The sequence below is a fragment of the Heptranchias perlo genome, chromosome 17 (assembly GCF_035084215.1).
Source record: "Heptranchias perlo isolate sHepPer1 chromosome 17, sHepPer1.hap1, whole genome shotgun sequence".
Lineage (NCBI taxonomy): Eukaryota > Metazoa > Chordata > Chondrichthyes > Hexanchiformes > Hexanchidae > Heptranchias > Heptranchias perlo.
In genome coordinates this window covers 49,809,834-49,828,852 of record NC_090341.1, presented here as the reverse complement: position 1 = coordinate 49,828,852, position 19,019 = coordinate 49,809,834, and the positions used below count along the sequence as shown (strand labels likewise).

Genomic DNA, 19,019 nt, shown 5'->3' with positions numbered 1-19,019 from the left:
CTCATGAGGGTGAAAGGTATTCTACTTTATAAACAGGAGTTTGTCTCTTTCTAGATGTGACTGACACCAGACCAGTTTAAAAAAAAATTCTCAGAGAGGATTAAGTATTAAATCGCAGAGCCACCTATGCTATTGACTATATTGCAGCCTGCAACTCACTCCTGAGCATCCAGTGTTCTACGGATAAACCATCGGAAAAATCTCCAATAAATTCCAGCATGTACCTTACACACGGGCATCTGTTCTCTATTATACAACTTGCATGAGTGCTATATAACTGTGGACACTTTTGCTTTAAATGACTCAAAATCACAATCACATGTCTGTCTGTCTGTCTGTCTCTCTCTCTCTCTCTCTCTCTCTCTCTTCCCTCCCCCTTCAAAAGATTATTGAATTAATCTGTTCCCACTTTCCCTCGTTGTAGCACTGCTCTGGCTACCTGCTGTCCTTCCTAATACTCTGGTGGAACAACAAATAATCACTCTACTGATTTCCTCTTGCAAAACAGGAGTCTGTACTGCGATGCACAGAAACGAGACAAACTGCATTGCAGTACCTGGGTTGTGCACTGGACATCCTGCTGTTAGAAATAATTGCAGCGCGGGCTTAAGTGTATTTGGGAATAAGTGAGTGTGCGTGACAGAAACAAGCTCCTTCTGTCATCTCTCAATCCCTCCCCCTGATCTCCAGGTGCCAGTCACGATCTGCACCAGGGAGAACCCAGCCCTCCCCCAGGAATGCTCAGAACTGTCCGTTGAGAGGTGGCAAGCACTGCCTGTGATGCAGATGGTTTATATATATTTAAAACAAAAGACAACTCAGGGTGTCTGCACTGAAGCATTAATGACAGGGGCATAACCACCGCAAGTTCAAACTGAACTGTGATCCGTTCATTAAGCTGCAATGATAATGTCAATGTACGCACGACAGCTCAACTCAGCTCTCTCCAGAGGCGTATCCAGTTATTGCCTGAACCCATATCCATCATCCACTTAATGTCTTTCCCTGGCAAATGATCTAAACGAAGGGGGCCAATAGTCACACACACACACAGTACTGAAGGGGGGGACTTGCCCTGACTGACACAAGCTGCAGCCAATGAGAATGAACCGTGCCAGCATAATTCAAGTTGATTTCTTTTTGAAGGGCATTTACCTGCAATATTACAAATTCAGCTTTTGAAGTTATAAATTCACAAAAAAATGTGACAAAATGCCCACCACCCCTGAAGTCTGAATTGCAAAGTGCTAGTCACTTTGAGGTGTGCAGTTCTGGGCACTCGAACATCTGACGTGGTGAGTGGGTGCAAGGTGCAATGTAGAAAATTGAACCACAGCACCGTCATTCCTCAGCTTAACAAGCCAACGCAAGGTAATACAACAAGCAAACAAAGTTCAAGGAGTTTATAGCAATCTGAAACCTGATTAGATTGCAGTCTCATGAATCACTCCCAGACATCTATTTATTACTTGTTATACATGTCAATTTATGTGATGGTTTTATTCCATTTTTGTTTGTTTTTTTCAGTTAGGGAATTTTTGTGATCTTCCAGGTGAGGGACACCTGGTAATTCCACCAATATCAGCGTCAAGCATTCCTCAGGTGAGGTACAGCACGGGTTAGATACAGAGTAAAGCTCCCTCTACACTGTCCCTTCAAACACTCCCAGGGCAGGTACAGCACGGGTTAGAGTAAAGATCCTTCTGCACTATCTGACCCATCACTCCTCAGGTTTGATACAAGCTTGGATTGGATGCTGCGTACTGCTCCCTCTACACTGTCCCATTAAACTTTCCCAGATCGGATAACAGCATGGATTAGATACAGGATACAGCACCGGGTATATACAGAGTAAAGCTTCCTCTACTCTGTCCCATCAAACACTCCAAGGTCAGGTACAGCCCAGGATAGATACAACAGCAACAATTTGCATTTATATAGCGCCTTTAACGTAGTAAAACGTCCCATGGCACTTCACAGGAGCGTAATCAGACAGAATTAGACACTGAGCCACATAAGGAGATATTAGGACAGGTGACCAAAAGCTTGGTCAAAGAGGCAGCTTTTAAGGAGTGTCTTAAAAGGAGAGAGGTAGAGGGCGGAGAGGTTTAGGGTGGGAATTCCAGAGCTTACAGTCTAGGCAGCTGAAGGCACAGCTGCCAATGATGGAGCAATAAAATCGGAGGAGGTTACAGAGATAGGGAGGGACGAGATAGAGTAAAGCCCCCTTTACAGTATCCCCATATACATTCCCAGACCAGGCACAGTACAGGTTAGATACACAGCAAAGCTCCCTCTACACAGTTCCCTCAAACATTCCCAGGTCAGGTACATGTAAAAAGTTCCCTCCTCTGTCCCAAGCACTCTGTCTGGCCCAAAAATGTACTAAATTACAAAATCAAGTAAGAGCCCCTTACTCCACAAGTGAAACACCAGCCATCCTTGTGAGCTCGGAATAAGAATTATTGGCCATTTTAAGCTGGGGGCTCACTCCTATTAGAATCTAGGTTGCAAATTCCTCAAACTCTTTCACTTAGTTCCCTTACAACGGAGAGAAGATGCCCTCAACCCATTGGTCTAGACTGAATTTGAACCCAGGTCATGTTAAAACACAACTACTCAAGACTGGTTTTACTGCTGAATGACTTTGCCCTGAAATGTAGGATCAAAACCAGCAGGAAATTAACCTTAAATTAACAAGCTCCACGAACAGCTCCCACCTCCCACCCTCTTCCCCAACCCCCCCCCCGCCTAACATATCTAGATTCAAGCATACGCACAGACATACAAACATATCTGAATAGAAACCTCAGTTCTCAGACTGAATTACATTCCCCATAAAGTTAATCAATCACTAAATGTTTTTGACAGAAGCAATTAGCCAAATTGCAGCCCTTTGAGAGTTCATACTGTCATACGAATGAGCGATTCACTTACAATCATATCCTCGTGGGACGTATCCACTGTGTTGATTACAGAAACCTATGAAAATAAAATAAAAAGATGGACTGGGTGAAATTCAAGGAAACCATTTACGATCAGGTCAAAAAATTACCAGAGTGCCTGTTTCTGCTATTTAAGGCGAGGGATGTTTGGATCATTCCCAGCACTTCCCCCATACAAGGCATCCACTCCTTGTATCAAGCACTCAGACTGAAATCTTAACTCTGTTTCTCTCTCCACAGATGCTGCCTGACCTGCTGAATGTTTCTAGCATTTTCTGTTTTCACTTCAGATTTCCAGCATCTGCAGTATTTTGCTTTTGATCTAGTATCAAGCACTCCCAGTTACATGCCTCAACCCCAACCTCTGAAGATTGCCTCCTACGCACCAGTGTGACTTTGTTTTTTTGCACACCAGCAATCCTCTGGCCTTTCCGATAAGCCTGCCAATTAGTACCGAATTTTCTGCTGTGAGCCCCCCACTAACTCATTTAATCTAGAACCCTTATAATCTGCAGACAGAAGAAACTTTCATCCCTTCTGTCAGGGTTAAGATTTGAACCCAGGTCCACGAGGTGAAAGGCTAGCATCTAACCCAATCCCCGAACTACATTTTTGAAGCCCCCTGCACTGCAAAAATTACCACTAAATAAGATTTATCAAAACAACCGCTTCAACATATTTGCCCCTCTCCCACCCTCAGATGCAAAGTGATTAGTTAACAACTCATAGAATCTTACAGCAAAGGATGCCATTCGGCCCATCATGCCTGTGCCGGCTCTTTAAAAGTGCTATCCAATTAGTCCCACTCCCCCGCTCTTTTCCTGCAAATTTTTCATTTTCATGTATATATCCAAATCCCTTCTGAAAATTATTATTCAATCTGCTTCCACCACCTTTTGTGTCCACCTGAACTGGCGGGCAGTGCCTTGGTTTAACGCCTCTTCTGAAAGATAGCACCTCTATCAGTGGCAGCACTCAGTCAGTGCTTCATTGAAGTGTCAGCCTAGATTCTGTGCTCAAGTCATGGACTGGGCTTGAAGCCACAATCTTTTGAAAGTGCTACCAGTCAGGACTTTCATAGCCAGTACAGGACACTTCGGGATGTCCTGAGGACATGAAATGCAATTTCTTTCCTTTTCCCCCCCCCCCCCCCATAGCAACATCATGGTGGGCTGGACGGTTAAGTGGGCTAGACACCCCCCTTTCACCTCCAGAACCGGATTAAATCCGATGGGGTGAAAGTTTGCCTGCTGGCAGTTGAGAGACCTACAAAATGAGATCAAGCAATCATAGCCAAGGTTCAAGTGGGCATGGGCCCACAGTTCAAACAAGGACTTTCGCTCTGGCATACCACAAGAGGTGGGGATTGAAACTGTCACACTGGTACAGTGCTCTTGTGAGGTTGGAGTATCGTGGTGCTAAGGTTACCTCTGGTACCTTACTCAAACAGCCATTTGTCACATGGGAGCCCACACAGTGAATGCCATCACACTCCTCCACTACGAGGAACATTACAGTCACACCTAATCCTGTCCTCACCCACTTGCACAGGGGCTTGACAGGGTAGATGCTGAGAGGTTGTTTCTCCTGGAGAGTCTAGAACCAGGGGGCATAGTCTCAGAATAAGGGGTCAGGCTTTTAAGACTGAGATGAGGAGGAATTTCTTCAGCAGAGGGTGGTGAATATTTGGAATTCTCCACCACAGAGGGCTGTGGATGCTAAGTCGTTGAATATGTTCAAGGTTGAGATAGTTAGATTTTTGGACTCTAGGGGAATCAAGAGATATGAGGATCAAGCAGCAAAGTGGAGTTAAGGTAGAAGATTTTTTTTTATTCGTTCATGGGATGTGGGCGTCGCTGGCGAGGCCGGCATTTATTGCCCATCCCTAGTTGTCCTCGAGAAGGTGGTGGTGAGCCGCCTTCTTAAACCGCTGCAGTCCGTGTGGTGAAGGTTCTCCCATAGTGCTGTTAGGTAGGGAGTTCCAGGATTTTGACCCAGCGATGATGAAGGAACGGCGATATATTTCCAAGTCGGGATGGTGTGTGACTTGGAGGGGAACGTGCAGGTGGTATTGTTCCCATGTGCCTGTTGCTCTTGTCCTTCTAGGTTGTAGACGTCATGGGTTTGGGAGGTGATGTCGAAGAAGCCTTGGCGAGTTGCTGCACTGCATCCTGTGGATGGTACACACTGCAGTCACTGTGTGCCGGTGGTGAAGGGAGTGAATGTTTAGGGTGGTGGATGGGGTGCCAATCAAGCGGGCTGCTTTGTCCTGGATGGTGTTGAGCTTCTTGAGTGTTGTTGGAGCTGCACTCATCCAGACAAGTGGATAGCATTCCATCACATTCCTGACTTGTGCCTTGTAGATGGTGGAAAGGCTTTGGGGAGTCAGGAGGTGAGTCACTCGCCACAGAATACCCAGCCTCTGACCTGCTGTTGTAGCCACAGTATTTATGTGGCTGGTCCAGTTAAGTTTCTGGTCAATGGTGACCCCCAGGTGGGGGATTCGGCGATGGTAATGCCGTTGAATGTCAAGGGGAGGTGGTTAGACTCTCTCTTGTTGGAGATGGTCATTGCCTGGCACTAGTCTGGCACAAATGTTACTTGCCATTTATCAACCCAAGCCTGGATGTTGTCCAGGTCTTGCTGCATGCGGGCACAGACTGCTTCATTATCTGAGGGGTTGCGAATGGAACTGAACTCTGCGCAATCATCAGCGAACATCCCCATTTCTGACCTTATGATGGAGGGAAGGTAAATGATGAAGCAGCTGAAGATGGTTGGGCCTAGGACACTGCCCTGAGGAACTCCTGCAGCAATGTCCTGGGGCTGAGATGATTGGCCTCCAACAACCACAACCATCTTCCTTTGTGCTAAGTATGACTCCAGCCACTGGAGAGTTTTCCCCTGATTCCCACTGACTTCAATTTTACTAGGGCTCCTTGGTGCCACACTCGGTCAAATGCTGCCTTGATATCAAGGGCAGTCACTCTCACCTCACCTCTGGAATTCAGCTCTTTTGTCCATGTTTGGACCGAGGCTGTAATGAGGTCTGGAGCCGAGTGGTCCTGGAGGAACCCAAACTGAGCATCGGTGAGCAGGTTATTGGTAAGTGCCACTTGATAGCACTGTCGACGATACCTTCCATCACTCTGCTGACGACTGCGAGTAGACTGATGGGGCGGTAATTGGCCGGATTGGATTTGTCCTGCTTTTTGTGGACAGGACATACCTGGGCAATTTTCCACATTGTCGGGTAGATGCCAGTGTTGTAGCTGTACTGGAACAGCTTGGCTAGAGGCGCAGCTAGTTCTGGAGCACAAGTCTTCAGCACTACAGCTGGGATGTTGTCGGGGCCCATAGCCTTTATTGTATCCAGTGCACTCAGCCGTTTCTTGACATCACGTGGAGTGAATTGAATTGGCTGAAGACTGGCTTCTGTGATGGTGGGGATATCAGGAGGAGGCAGAGATGGATCATCCACTTGGCACTTCTGGCTGAAGATGGTTGCAAACACTTCAGCTTGTCTTTTGCACTCACGTGCTGGACTCTGCCATAATTGAGGATGGGGATGTTTACAGAGCCTCCTCCTCCTGTTAGTTGTTTAACGACTGGATGTGGCAGGACTGCAGAGCTTTGATCTGATCCGTTGGTTGTGGAATCGCTTAGCTCTGTCTATAGCATGTTGCTTTCGCTGTTTAGCATGAATGTAGTCCTGTGTTGTAGCTTCACCAGATTGAAACCTCATTTTTAGGCAGGCCTGGTGCTGCTCCTGGCATGCTCTTCTACACTCCTCATTGAACCAGGGTTGATCCCCTGGCTTGTTGGTAATGGTAGAGTGAGGAATATGCCGGGCCATGAGGTTACAGATTGTGCCACACTACCACTGTGCTAAATGGGATAGATTCAGAACAGATCTAGCAGCTCAAAACTGGGCATCCATGAGGCGCTGTGGGCCATCAGCAGCAGCAGATTTGTATTCCAGTACAATTCCAGTTGGATGGTGTCCTCAGTGCAAAGATGGGACTTTGTCTCCACAAGGACTGTGCGGTGGTCACTCCTACCAATACTATCATCGACAGATGCATCTGCGACAGGTAGATTGGTGAGGACGAGGTCAAGTAGGTTTTTCCCTCACCACCTGCCGCAGGCCCAGTCTGGCAGCTATGTCCTTCAGGACTCGGCCAGCTCGGTCAGTTGTGGTGCTACCGAGCCACTCTTGGTGATGGACGTTGAAGTCCCCCACCCAGAGTACATTCTGTGCCCTTGCTACCCTCAGTGCTTCCTCCAAGTGGTGCTCAACATGGAGGAGGACTGATTCATCAGCTGAGGGAGGGCCGTAGGTGGTAATCAGCAGGAGGTTTCCTTGCTGTTGCCATGAGATTTCATGGGGTCCAGAGTCAATGTTGAGGACTCCCAGGGCCACTCCCTCCTGACTGTATATCACTGTACCGCCACCTCTGGTGGGACAGGACATACCCAGGGATGGTAATGGAAGAGTCTGGGACATTGGCTGAAAGGTGTGATTCTGTGAGTAAGACTATAATCAGCCAGAATCTAATTGAATGGCAGAGCAGGCTCGAGGTGTCGTTTAGCGTACTCCTGCTCCTATTTCTGAAGTTCTTATATGCACTTTCCATGGGGGTGGGGGAGGGGGGGGGGGGGGGGTCAGTGGATGGCAATCAGGAGTGGGAACCTGGGCTGTTAGTCCCCATGCCCTCGCTGAGTCCAGGGGTGCACTAAGATAATTTATAGTATCCATGCTGTCTCAGCTCAGACCCAGAGGTTGAACCCGGAGCCGTCCTGACTTGCATCGGTCATCACGTTAACACTTAGAACTGCTAAAAGGAACCTCCAGTGGATCATCTCATTGACTCAGTTTGTGATTGTGGGTCCCACAGTTCATATTAGACATCTCTCCGGAACAGCACTGAAGAACAGGCAGGAACGTTCAATGAGGGAGTAAAATGTGGTGGGATGATGGCCAGGAACAATAAATGGGGGAGCGGGAGGGATTTAGATACACGTCAGCGAGGGAGGAGCTGGGCAAAGGTAGAGAGCAGTTGAAGGGCTAACGTGAGTGAGATGTGCCTGTTGCCACTTGGAAGGAGATAATGGATCGGATTTTGCTGTAAAAACAATGGTGAAGTTAACAACGCTCACTGTTATTCATGTGCAAATTGGACAGTAACTTCTAACGACCGCACATGTGCAGTTAAACGTGGAAATACGGCGGTTGCTGTACCAGATACAATGCTTCTCCAAAAGCTGTGCAAATACAGCATCTCGCTGTTTGGCTCCCTGTTCAAATGTATTGAATGGCGTGAAGTCCCTGTACTTATCTGATAGATACGGGCTAAGTTCACCAATAAAAGTTGTCATTTCAAGTCTAAGTACCCTTTCAACCTCTCTGGCACTGAAAATTAACTTTCACAACTGTGGAATCTCATTCCTTCAGATTTTAATTATTGTTGGACACTTAAAAAGAAAATTTTAAATACATTTTTTAAAAAACTTGTTTTGTTTCTTTTATCTGTCTCTTAATTCAATCTTTCTTAACCTCTCTATTTTGCTTTCTGTACCTGGCCTGATATTAAATTCATTATTCTAACTTACACTTCTTGGTTCAGACTCTGCTCGGCTTATTACCATTGCTTCAATCTGATTTTAAGGAGATATACAGTTGCTTGCCCTGTTCACACAGGTCCCAGATGCCCTGTGGAGGGGCCCGTGCTTCTTGGATTTCTAGTTTAATGGAACTTGCAGTGCAAAAGCTCATGGAAAGTCTATGGGCAAGTGCAAGTCCAACGAATGGCGGACGCCGTTCACATCAAAATTCAGCCTATTGTATCAGGAGCCCCACTGCAGCTTAAGGAGGTAAATACCAAACCCCGAATTGTACAAAACATGGACTTCAGGTCATGCTATAATTATATCCCCATCCCTCCCTCACCCCAGGAGGTTCTAGTCCCCCTGACACATACTCAACACTCCCCTCAACACAAAATGAAACATTCCCTGCTGGGGCACTCTTCCGCTGCCCCATACGGGCAGAGCGCCCACCCAGGCCACCCTCACAGGGTAGAAACCCACCCAAGGGCAGACACACAGCAGAAGCAGAGGCCGTCCCTGTCCACCATAAGCAGAGCCCCACCACCGATGGGTAGGTCCCCCGCCCAGGGCACTGCCACACGGGAAGGCCCCCCCTCCGCCCAGGGCACTGCCACACGGGTAGGGCCCCCCCCCGCCCAGGGCACTGCCACACGGGTAGGGCCCCCCCCCGCCCAGGGCACTGCCACACGGGTAGGGCCCCCCCTCCGCCCAGGGCACTGCCACACGGGTAGGGCCCCCCCCCGCCCAGGGCACTGCCACACGGGAAGGCCCCCCCTCCGCCCAGGGCACTGCCACACGGGAAGGCCCCCCCTCCGCCCAGGGCACTGCCACACGGGAAGGCCCCCCTCCGCCCAGGGCACTGCCACACGGGTAGGGCCCCCCCTCCGCCCAGGGCACTGCCACACGGGTAGGGCCCCCCCCTCCGCCCAGGGCACTGCCACACGGGTAGGGCCCCCCCTCCGCCCAGGGCACTGCCACACGGGTAGGGCCCCCCCCCGCCCAGGGCACTGCCACACGGGTAGGGCCCCCCCCCCCCGCCCAGGGCACTGCCACACGGGTAGGGCCCCCCCCCCGCCCAGGGCACTGCCACACGGGTAGGGCCCCCCCCCCGCCCAGGGCACTGCCACACGGGTAGGGCCCCCCCCCTCCGCCCAGGGCACTGCCACACGGGTAGGGCCGCCCCGCCCAGGTCTGCTCTGCAGCCGCTTCCAACGGCTCAAGATGCCTAAGGCCCGGACTCTGACAGTACAGCGGGGCCACTTATCGCGGCCTACTCACCATGGCTCCGCCGGCCGCTCGCTGTCCCGGTCCCACACCCGCTTCCGCTCCTCTCAGACGTGGCAAGCCTCAAACTTGTGCCGCGCTATAAAACTACCGACTCCCTCCGAGGAACAGAAACAAAAGTTCCGCAGCGCCCCCACTGAGAGCTGGAGCGCAGCACCCTGAGCCGCGACAGCACCCACACTCACACAGCACCCTGAGCCGCGACAGCACCCACACACACACACAGCACCCTGAGCCGCGACAGCACCCACACTCACACAGCACCCTGAGCCGCGACAGCACCCACACACACACACAGCACCCTGAGCCGCGACAGCACCCACACACACACAGCACCCTGAGCCGCGACAGCACCCACACACACACAGCACCCTGAGCCGCGACAGCACCCACACACACACAGCACCCTGAGCCGCGACAGCACCCACACACACACAGCACCCACACTCACACAGCACCCTGAGCCGCGACAGCACCCACACACACACAGCACCCTGAGCCGCGACAGCACCCACACACACACAGCACCCACACTCACACAGCACCCTGAGCCGCGACAGCACCCACACACACACAGCACCCTGAGCCGCGACAGCACCCACACACACACAGCACCCTGAGCCGCGACAGCACCCACACACACACAGCACCCTGAGCCGCGACAGCACCCACACTCACACAGCACCCTGAGCCGCGACAGCACCCACACTCACACAGCACCCTGAGCCGCGACAGCACCCACACTCACACAGCACCCTGAGCTGCGACAGCACCCACACTCACACAGCACCCTGAGCCGCGACAGCACCCACACACACACAGCACCCTGAGCCGCGACAGCACCCACACTCACACAGCACCCACACCCACACAGCACCCACACCCACACAGCACCCTGAGCTGTGACAGCACCCACACCCACACAGCACCCTGAGCCACGACAGCACCCACCCACACACAGCACCCTGAGCCGTGACGACACCCACACACCCACACAGCACCGAGTCACGACAGCACCCACACTCACACAGCACCCACACTCACACACTCAGCACCCTGAGCCGCGACAGCACCCACACTCACACAGAACTCTGAGCTGTGACAGCACCCACACTCACACAGCACCCTGAGCTGTGACAGCACACACACCCACACAGCACCGAGTCACGACAGCGCACACACACACACAGCACCCACACACACAGCACCCTGAGCCGTGACAGCACCCACACTCACACAGAACTCTGAGCTGTGACAGCACCCACACTCACACAGAACTCTGAGCTGTGACAGCACACACACCCACACAGCACCCTGAGCTGTGACAGCACCCACACCCACACAGCACCCTGAGCCACGACAGCACCCACACACCACCGAGTCACGACAGCGCACACATACACACAGCACCCACACACACAGCACCCTGAGCCGTGACAGCACCCACCCACACACACAGCACCCTGAGCCCCGACAACACCCACACACACAGCACCCTGAGCCGTGACAGCACCCACCCACACACACAGCACCCTGAGCCCCGACAACACCCACACACACAGCACCCTGAGCCGTGACAGCACCCACCCACACACACAGCACCCTGAGCCGTGACAGCACCCACCCACACACACAGCACCTTGAGTCACGACAGCACACACACACACACACACACACAGTACCCAGAGTCACGACAGCACCCACACACACACACAGCACCCTGAGCCGCGACAACCCACACACACACACACACACACACAGAGCACCTTGAGCATCAGCAGCACCCACACACACACAGATATGAGGGGCAAAGCGGGAAGAGGTAATTGGAGTGGGAAGAGGCTAGTGTGGAGGATAAGAATCAGCACAGACCAGTGGCCTGTTTCTGTGTCGTAGATTCTGTGTAATTCTATTAACATTTTTATAAAGAAGTTCTGGGAGTACTTTGAATTAAAAACTTTCCTTCCCTTTAAACTGGTTGCTAGTTTTTTTTTCAATCTGAGTTCTAATGCTGCTCATGGCCATTTATCTGAATGTAAGTTGATTGTTAATGCAATTTTTTTAAGGATACATAAGTCTTGGTAAATACTGATAGCCTGGATATATTTGTGAGATGACGCTGATTTAAATGTACATTTATTAATATAATACAATAGCAAAATCTATTGCTGAATATAGTAGGAAAGAACCAAAGGTGACATGAAGAAAAACTTTTTTTTACACAGCGAGTGGTTAGGATCTGGAATGCACTGTCGGGGCGGGATGGTGGAGGTAGATTCAATCATGGCCTTCAAAAGGGAACTGGATAAGTACTTGAAAGGAAAAAATTTGCAGGGCTATGGGGATAGGGCGGGGGAGTGGGACTAACTGGATTGCTCGCGCATAGAGCCGGCACGGACTCGATGGGCCGAATGGCCTCCTTCCGTGCTGTAACCTTTCCATGATTCTGTGATTCTATACAGAAGTGTAACTTTTTTCTTTAGTTTACTGTGACAATTTAATAACTTAAATTATAGTTTTTGCATTTAGGTTTAACTGAAAGTGAGCCAGATTTTTGCAGTGACACTATTTGACTGACATGCTGTGTCTATGATTGTACTGTTGAGATAATGATGCTCTCCCTTTTTGGATCATTCCTGATCAACTCTGTTGCATTAATATTATGTTACTCTGTCAGATCATTCTCAGTGGATGATTCTGTTGGGTTGATTCTCTGTTTTGGACATCACTTGGATCATTCCCAGTAGATGGATCCGTTGAGTTGCTATTAATTATCTCTCTCTCTCTCTCTCGGATCATTCCCAGTATATGGTACAGTTGGGTTGATATTAACTCTCTCTCTGTGATTATTCCCAGTGGATGGCTCTGTAGGAATGATATTAACTCTCTCTCTCTGATCATTCCCAGTGGATGGCTCTGTAGGAATGATATTAACTCTCTCTCTCTGATCATTCCCAGTGGATGGCTCTGTAGGAATGATATTAATTCTCTCTCTCTGATCATTCCCAGTGGATGGCTCTGTAGGAATGATATTATCTCTATCTCTTTTGGATCAGCAAGGAAACCTCCTGCTGATTACCACTTACCGCCCTCCCTCAGCTGATGAATCAGTCCTCCTCCATGTTGAGCACCACTTGGAGGAAGCACTGAGGGTAGCAAGGGCACAGAATGTACTCTGGGTGGGGGACTTCAATGTCCATCACCAAGAGTGGCTCGGTAGCACTACTACTGACCGAGCTGGCCGAGTCCTGAAGGACATAGCTGCCAGACTGGGCCTGCGGCAGGTGGTGAGCGAACCAACACGAGGGAAACACCTACTTGACCTCGTCCTCACCAATCTACCTGTTGCAGATGCATCTGTCCATGACAGTATTGGTAGGAGTGACCACCGCACAGCCCTCGTGGAGACGAAGTCCTGTCTTCACACTGAGGACACCATCCAACATGTTGTGTGGCACTACCACCGTGCTAAATGGGATAGATTCAGAACAGATCTGGCAGCTCAAAAATGGGCATCCATGAGGCGCTGTGGGACATCAGCAGCAGCAGAATTGTATTCCAGCACAATCTGTAACCTCATGGCCCAGCACATCCCTCACTCTACCATTACCATCAAGCCAGGGGATCAACCCTGCGTCAATGAGGAGTGTAGAAGAGCATGCCAGGAGCAGCACCAGGCCTGCCGAAAAATGAGGTGCCAACCTGGTGAAGCTACAACTCAGGACTACATTCATGCTAAACAGCAGAAGCAACATGCTATAGACAGAGCTAAGCGATTCCACAACCAGCGGATCAGATCAAAGCTCTGCAGTCCTGCCACATCCAGTCATGAATGGTGGTAGACAATTAAATAACTAACGGGAGGAGGAGGCTCCGTGAACATCCCCATCCTCAATGATGGCAGAGTCCAGCACGTGAATGCAAAAGACAAGGCTGAAGTGTTTGCAACTATCTTCAGCCAGAAGTGCCAAGTGGATGATCCATCTCGGCCTCCTCCCGATATCCCCACCATCACAGAAGCCAGTCTTCAGCCAATTCGATTCACTCCACGTGATATCAAGAAACGGCTGAATACAGCAAAGGCTATGGGCCCCGACAACATCCCGGCTGTAGTGCTGAAGACTTGTGCTCCAGAACTAGCCGCACCTCTAGCCAAGCTGTTCCAGTACAGCTACAACACTGGCATCCACCTGACAATGTGGAAAATTGCCCAGGTACGTCTTGTCCACAAAAAGCAAGACAAATTCAATCCGATGAATTACCGCCCCATCAGTCTACTCTCAATCATCATCAAAGTGATGGAAGGTGTCGTCGACAGTGCTATCAAGCAGCACCTAATCACCAGTAACCTGCTCACCGATGCTCAGTCTCGGTTCTGCCAGGACCACTTGGCTTCAGACCTCATTACAGCCTTGGTCCAAACATGGACAAAAGAACTGAATTCCAGAGGTGAGGTGAGAGTGACTGCCCTTGACATCAAGGCAGCATATGATTGAGTGTGGCACCAAGGAGCCCTACTAAAATTGAAGTCAATGGGAATCGGGGGAAACTCTCCAGTGGCTGGAGTCATACCTAGCACAAAGGAAGATGGTAGTGGTTGTTGGAGGCCAATCATCTCAGCCCCAGGACATCGCTGCAGGAGTTCCTCAGGGCAGTGTTCTAGGCCCAACCATCTTCAGCTGCTTCATCAATGACCTTCCCTCCAACATAAAGTCAGAGGTGGGGATATTTGCTGATGATTGCACAGTGTTCAGTTCCATTCGCAACCCATCAAATAGTGAAGCAGTCCGTGCCCGCATGCAGCAAGACCTGGACAACATTCAGGCTTGGGCTGATAAGTGGCAAGTAACATTCGCGCCAGTCAAGTGCCAGGCAATGACCATCTCCAACAAGAGAGAGTTTAACCACCTCCCCTTGACATTCAACGGCATTACCATTGCCAAATCCCCCACCATCAACATCTACAAGGCACAAGTCAGAAGTGTGATGGAATACTCTCCATTTGCCTGGATGAGTGCAGCTCCAACAACACTCAAGAAGCTCAACACCATCCAGGACAAAGCAGCCCGCTTGATTGGCACCTCACCTACCACCTTAAACATTCACTCCCTTCACCATCGGCGCACCGTGACTGCAGTGTGTACCATCCACAGGATGCACTGCAGCAATTCCCCAAGGCTTCTTCGACAGCACCTCCCAAACCCGCGACCTCTACCACCTAGAAGGACAAGGGCAGCAGGCGTATGGGAACAACACCTGCACGTTCCCCTCCAAGTCACATACCATCCTGACTGAGAAATATATTGCCGTTCCTTCATCGTTGCTGGGTCAAAATCCTGGAACTCCCTTCCTAACAGCACTGTGGGAGAACCTTCACCACACGGACTGCAGTGGTTCAAGAAGGCAGCTCACCACCACTTTCTCAAGGGCAATTAGGGATGGACAATAAATGCTGGCCTTGTCAGCGATGCCCACATCCCATGAATGAATAAAAAAAATCCCAGTAGTCTGTTGGGGTCATATTATCTCTGTCTTTTGAATCATTCCCAGTAGATGGTTCTGTTGGGTCGATTCTCTCTTTTGGATGTTGGGTTGATATGCTGTCACATGGAACATTCTCAGTATGTGGTTCTGTAGGGTTAATATGCTCTCTCTCTCTCTTTTTCGGATCGTTCCTAGTAGTTGGTTATGTTGGGTTGATAGTAACTCTGTCTCTCAGATCATTCCCGGTAGATGGTTCTGTAGAGTTAATATTATCTCTCTTGGATCATTCCCAGTGGATAGCTCTGTATGGTTGATATCTCTATCTCTTTTGGAACATTCCCGGTAGATAGTTCTGTTGGGTTGATATTATCTCTCTCTCTCTCTCTCTCTCAGATCATTCCTAATAGATGGTTCTGTTTGGTTAATAGTATCTCTCCCGCTCGCTCTCTCTCTGGGATCATTCCAGGTCGATAGTTTTGTTGGTTTGATATTAACTCTCTGTCTCTCGGATCATTCCCAGTAGATAGTTCTGTTGGTTTGATATTAACTCTCTGTCTCTCTCTGGGATCATTCCCAGTAGATAGTTCTGTTGGTTTGATACTAACTCTCTCTCTCTCTCTGATCATTGTCAGTAGATAGTTCTGTTGGTTTGATATTAACACTCTCTCTCTCTCTCTCTCTCGGATCATTTCCAGTAGATGGTTCTGTAGGGTTGATATTAACTCTCTCTCTCTCTCTCGGATCATTTCCAGTAGATGGTTCTGTTGGGTTGATATTAACTCTCTCTATCTCTCTCGGATCATTCCCAGTAGATAGTTCTGTTGGTTTGATATTAACTCTCTCTCTCTCGGATCATTCCCAGTAGATGGTTCTGTGGGGTTGATATTAACTCGCTCTCTCTCTCGGATCATTCCCAGTAGATGGTTCTGTAAGGTTGATATTAACTCGCTCTCTCTCTCGGATCATTCCCAGTAGATGGTTCTGTAGGGTTGATATTATCTCTCTCTCGGATCATTCCCAGTAGATGGTTATGTTGGGTTGATATTAACTCTCTCTCTCTCTGATCATTCCCAGTAGATGGTTCTGTGGGGTTGATATTAACTCTCTCTCTCGGATCATTCCCAGTAGATGGTTCTGTGGGGTTGATATTAACTCGCTCTCTCTCTGGGATCATTCCCAGTAGATGGTTCTGTAAGGTTGATAGTAACTCTGTCTCTCTCTCTGGGATCATTCCCAGTAGATGGTTCTGTTGGGTTGATATTAACTCTCTCTCTGGGATCATTCCCAGTAGATGGTTCTGTTGGGTTGATAGTAACTCTCTCTCTCTCTGGGATCATTCCCAGTAGATGGTTCTGTTGGGTTGATAGTAACTCTCTCTCTCTCTGGGATCATTCCCAGTAGATGGTTCTATTGGGTTGATAGTAACTCTCTCTTTCTCTGGGATCATTCCCAGTAGATGGTTCTGTTGGGTTGATAGTAACTGCCTCTCTCTCTCTGGGATCATTCCCAGTAGATGGTTCTGTTGGGTTGATAGTAACTCTCTCTCTCGGATCATTCCCAGTAGATGGTTCTGTTGGGTTGATAGTAACTCTCTCTCTCTCTGGGATCATTCCCAGTAGATGGTTCTGTTGGGTTGATAGTAACTCTCTCTCTCTCTCTGGGATCATTCCCAGTAGATGGTTCTGTTGGGTTGATAGTAACTCTCTCTCTCTCTCTCGGATCATTCCCAGTAGATGGTTCTGTTGGGTTGATAGTAACTCTCTCTCTCTCTCTGGGATCATTCCCAGTAGATGGTTCTATTGGGTTGATAGTAACTCTCTCTCTCTCTCTGGGATCATTCCCAGTAGATGGTTCTGTTGGGTTGATAGTAACTGCCTCTCTCTCTCTGGGATCATTCCCAGTAGATGGTTCTGTTGGGTTGATAGTAACTCTCTCTCTCGGATCATTCCCAGTAGATGGTTCTGTTGGGTTGATAGTAACTCTCTCTCTCTCTGGGATCATTCCCAGTAGATGGTTCTGTTGGGTTGATAGTAACTCTCTCTCTCTCTCTGGGATCATTCCCAGTAGATGGTTCTGTTGGGTTGATAGTAACTCTCTCTCTCTCTCTCGGATCATTCCCAGTAGATGGTTCTGTTGGGTTGATAGTAACTCTCTCTCTCTCTCTCTGGGATCATTCCCAGTAGATGGTTCTGTAGGGCTGACTGACGTTGCCCTCCCTCTCAATGCCTATTTTGGGTTTTGCCCGCCCTGAGCTGTACCACCGGCTGCTCCCACTAGATGTCCCTGCGAGGCAGCCGGAGCCGGAGTTCGCCCCCTTCAATCTGACCACGATGGTTTTTTCCAGTGACTTCTAACCCGAGCCAACGTCACTGGGCTGGCAGTCTGATCGCCATCTTTTCCCATGGAAGAGCAGCGAGCGGTTGCAGTCTCAGCAGCTCGGAGCCAACTCCCGCACACTCTTCAACATGACCAACGTGTCCTACCACATCTCCAACCTGCTGGAGAAGATGACATCCAGCGACAAGGACTTCAGGTGAGCGGGGCCGGCAAAGAAAAACCCATTGCCTTTCGTCTCCAGGTTGGAGTGAAGACATTTTTTTTTGAACAGGGATTGTTCTGCTCCACGTGAATATTAAAATCGTACAAAAATATGGCAATTCTGACATAAAACTTCCCTCTCTGGTTGCAGATCTGAACACCTTAATACTTTTAAAAATTCTTGTGTGTGTGTGTGTGTGTGTGTGGGCCCCACCAGCACAGTTTCCTGATCCTCTCTCTGGGTCTCAATGTCAGTGCTCTGGGAGGGTGGCTGGTTGGTTTCTTGTTTAACTCCTGCATTGCATCATGCTCCATCCTTAACTTCAGAATCTGCGCATAAATATAATTGGGGTGTTCTCTTTTTTTTAAAAAAAAAAGCATTTGCACCATGCTACAGTTGCAGAGTGGAGTGTGAAACTGGCCAGCATGTGGATGAAGTGTATAGTAATATAAAGGAGCTTCTGTGAATTTAGGCCACTCACCACCTAGCCAATTTAGTTCAGTGTCCCTGTTGCAGACATAAGTCTTCAACCTGTTTCTGACACTGGGGGGATTAATGTGAGGCTTGGGATTGTGTTCACGTTCTGGGTCGCAGTGTCCATGAAATATCAAGATACTCTTTTGTAAAATGCGCCCAGGACAGAAGTGGGAGTCACGCAATGAGTTCCTTAGGCTAATGCTTGGATTAATCTTGAAGACAGCCAAAGATGACCCTGTGGCAAGTATCTTGTGTGCCTGATCTCTCAGCCAAACAATAGTGCAGAGAAAAAAATCATTGATATTAAATGATTGGTCAGGACCTGCAGCCTGTAAGCAACTTAAAGGAGCTATGCAACATAAAAGTGGCCTAACTAAGGTTTTTATAGGCAAAGGAACCAAAAGTGTCCTTTTGGCTGCTCAGAGGTCTGTTGAACCTCTTGTGATTCCTGGATAGAATTGCTAAACTGTGTAGTTTCCTGCTGCACCCCCTCACCATTCCAATTCAGAATTTTGCTATGATTTTCATGAAAATTTGTGCACTTTTTGTGTTGCACTAAATAGTTCTGTTTACTTGAAATTAAACTTTACAACAATGAACTTTTATTTATGTAAAGAAAGAATGAACTTGCATTAATATAGCACCTTTCATGACCTCAGTACACCCCAAAGTGCTTTACA

The 19,019-nt window shown here is 49.1% G+C and overlaps 2 protein-coding genes across 2 annotated transcripts in view; one reads left to right on the top strand and one right to left on the bottom strand.

The window, feature by feature from the left end:
- The window catches only part of sec13 (SEC13 homolog, nuclear pore and COPII coat complex component), a 41,037-nt gene extending 31,111 nt beyond the window's left edge, over positions 1–9,926 (bottom strand). Inside the window, exons 1-2 of the mRNA XM_067998975.1 lie at positions 9,834–9,926; positions 2,938–2,982 (exon numbers count right to left, since the gene is read on the bottom strand). Of these exons, the coding sequence (XP_067855076.1) occupies positions 2,938–2,982; positions 9,834–9,836 (48 nt within the window). The 5' untranslated portion in view covers positions 9,837–9,926. The remainder of the gene's footprint in view (positions 1–2,937; positions 2,983–9,833) is intronic.
- A 7,778-nt stretch (positions 9,927–17,704) lies between these two features.
- LOC137334298 (cullin-associated NEDD8-dissociated protein 1-like) overlaps positions 17,705–19,019 on the top strand; it is a 59,165-nt gene continuing 57,850 nt past the window's right edge. Inside the window, exon 1 of the mRNA XM_067998974.1 lies at positions 17,705–17,856. Within this exon, the coding sequence (XP_067855075.1) occupies positions 17,789–17,856 (68 nt within the window). The 5' untranslated portion in view covers positions 17,705–17,788. The remainder of the gene's footprint in view (positions 17,857–19,019) is intronic.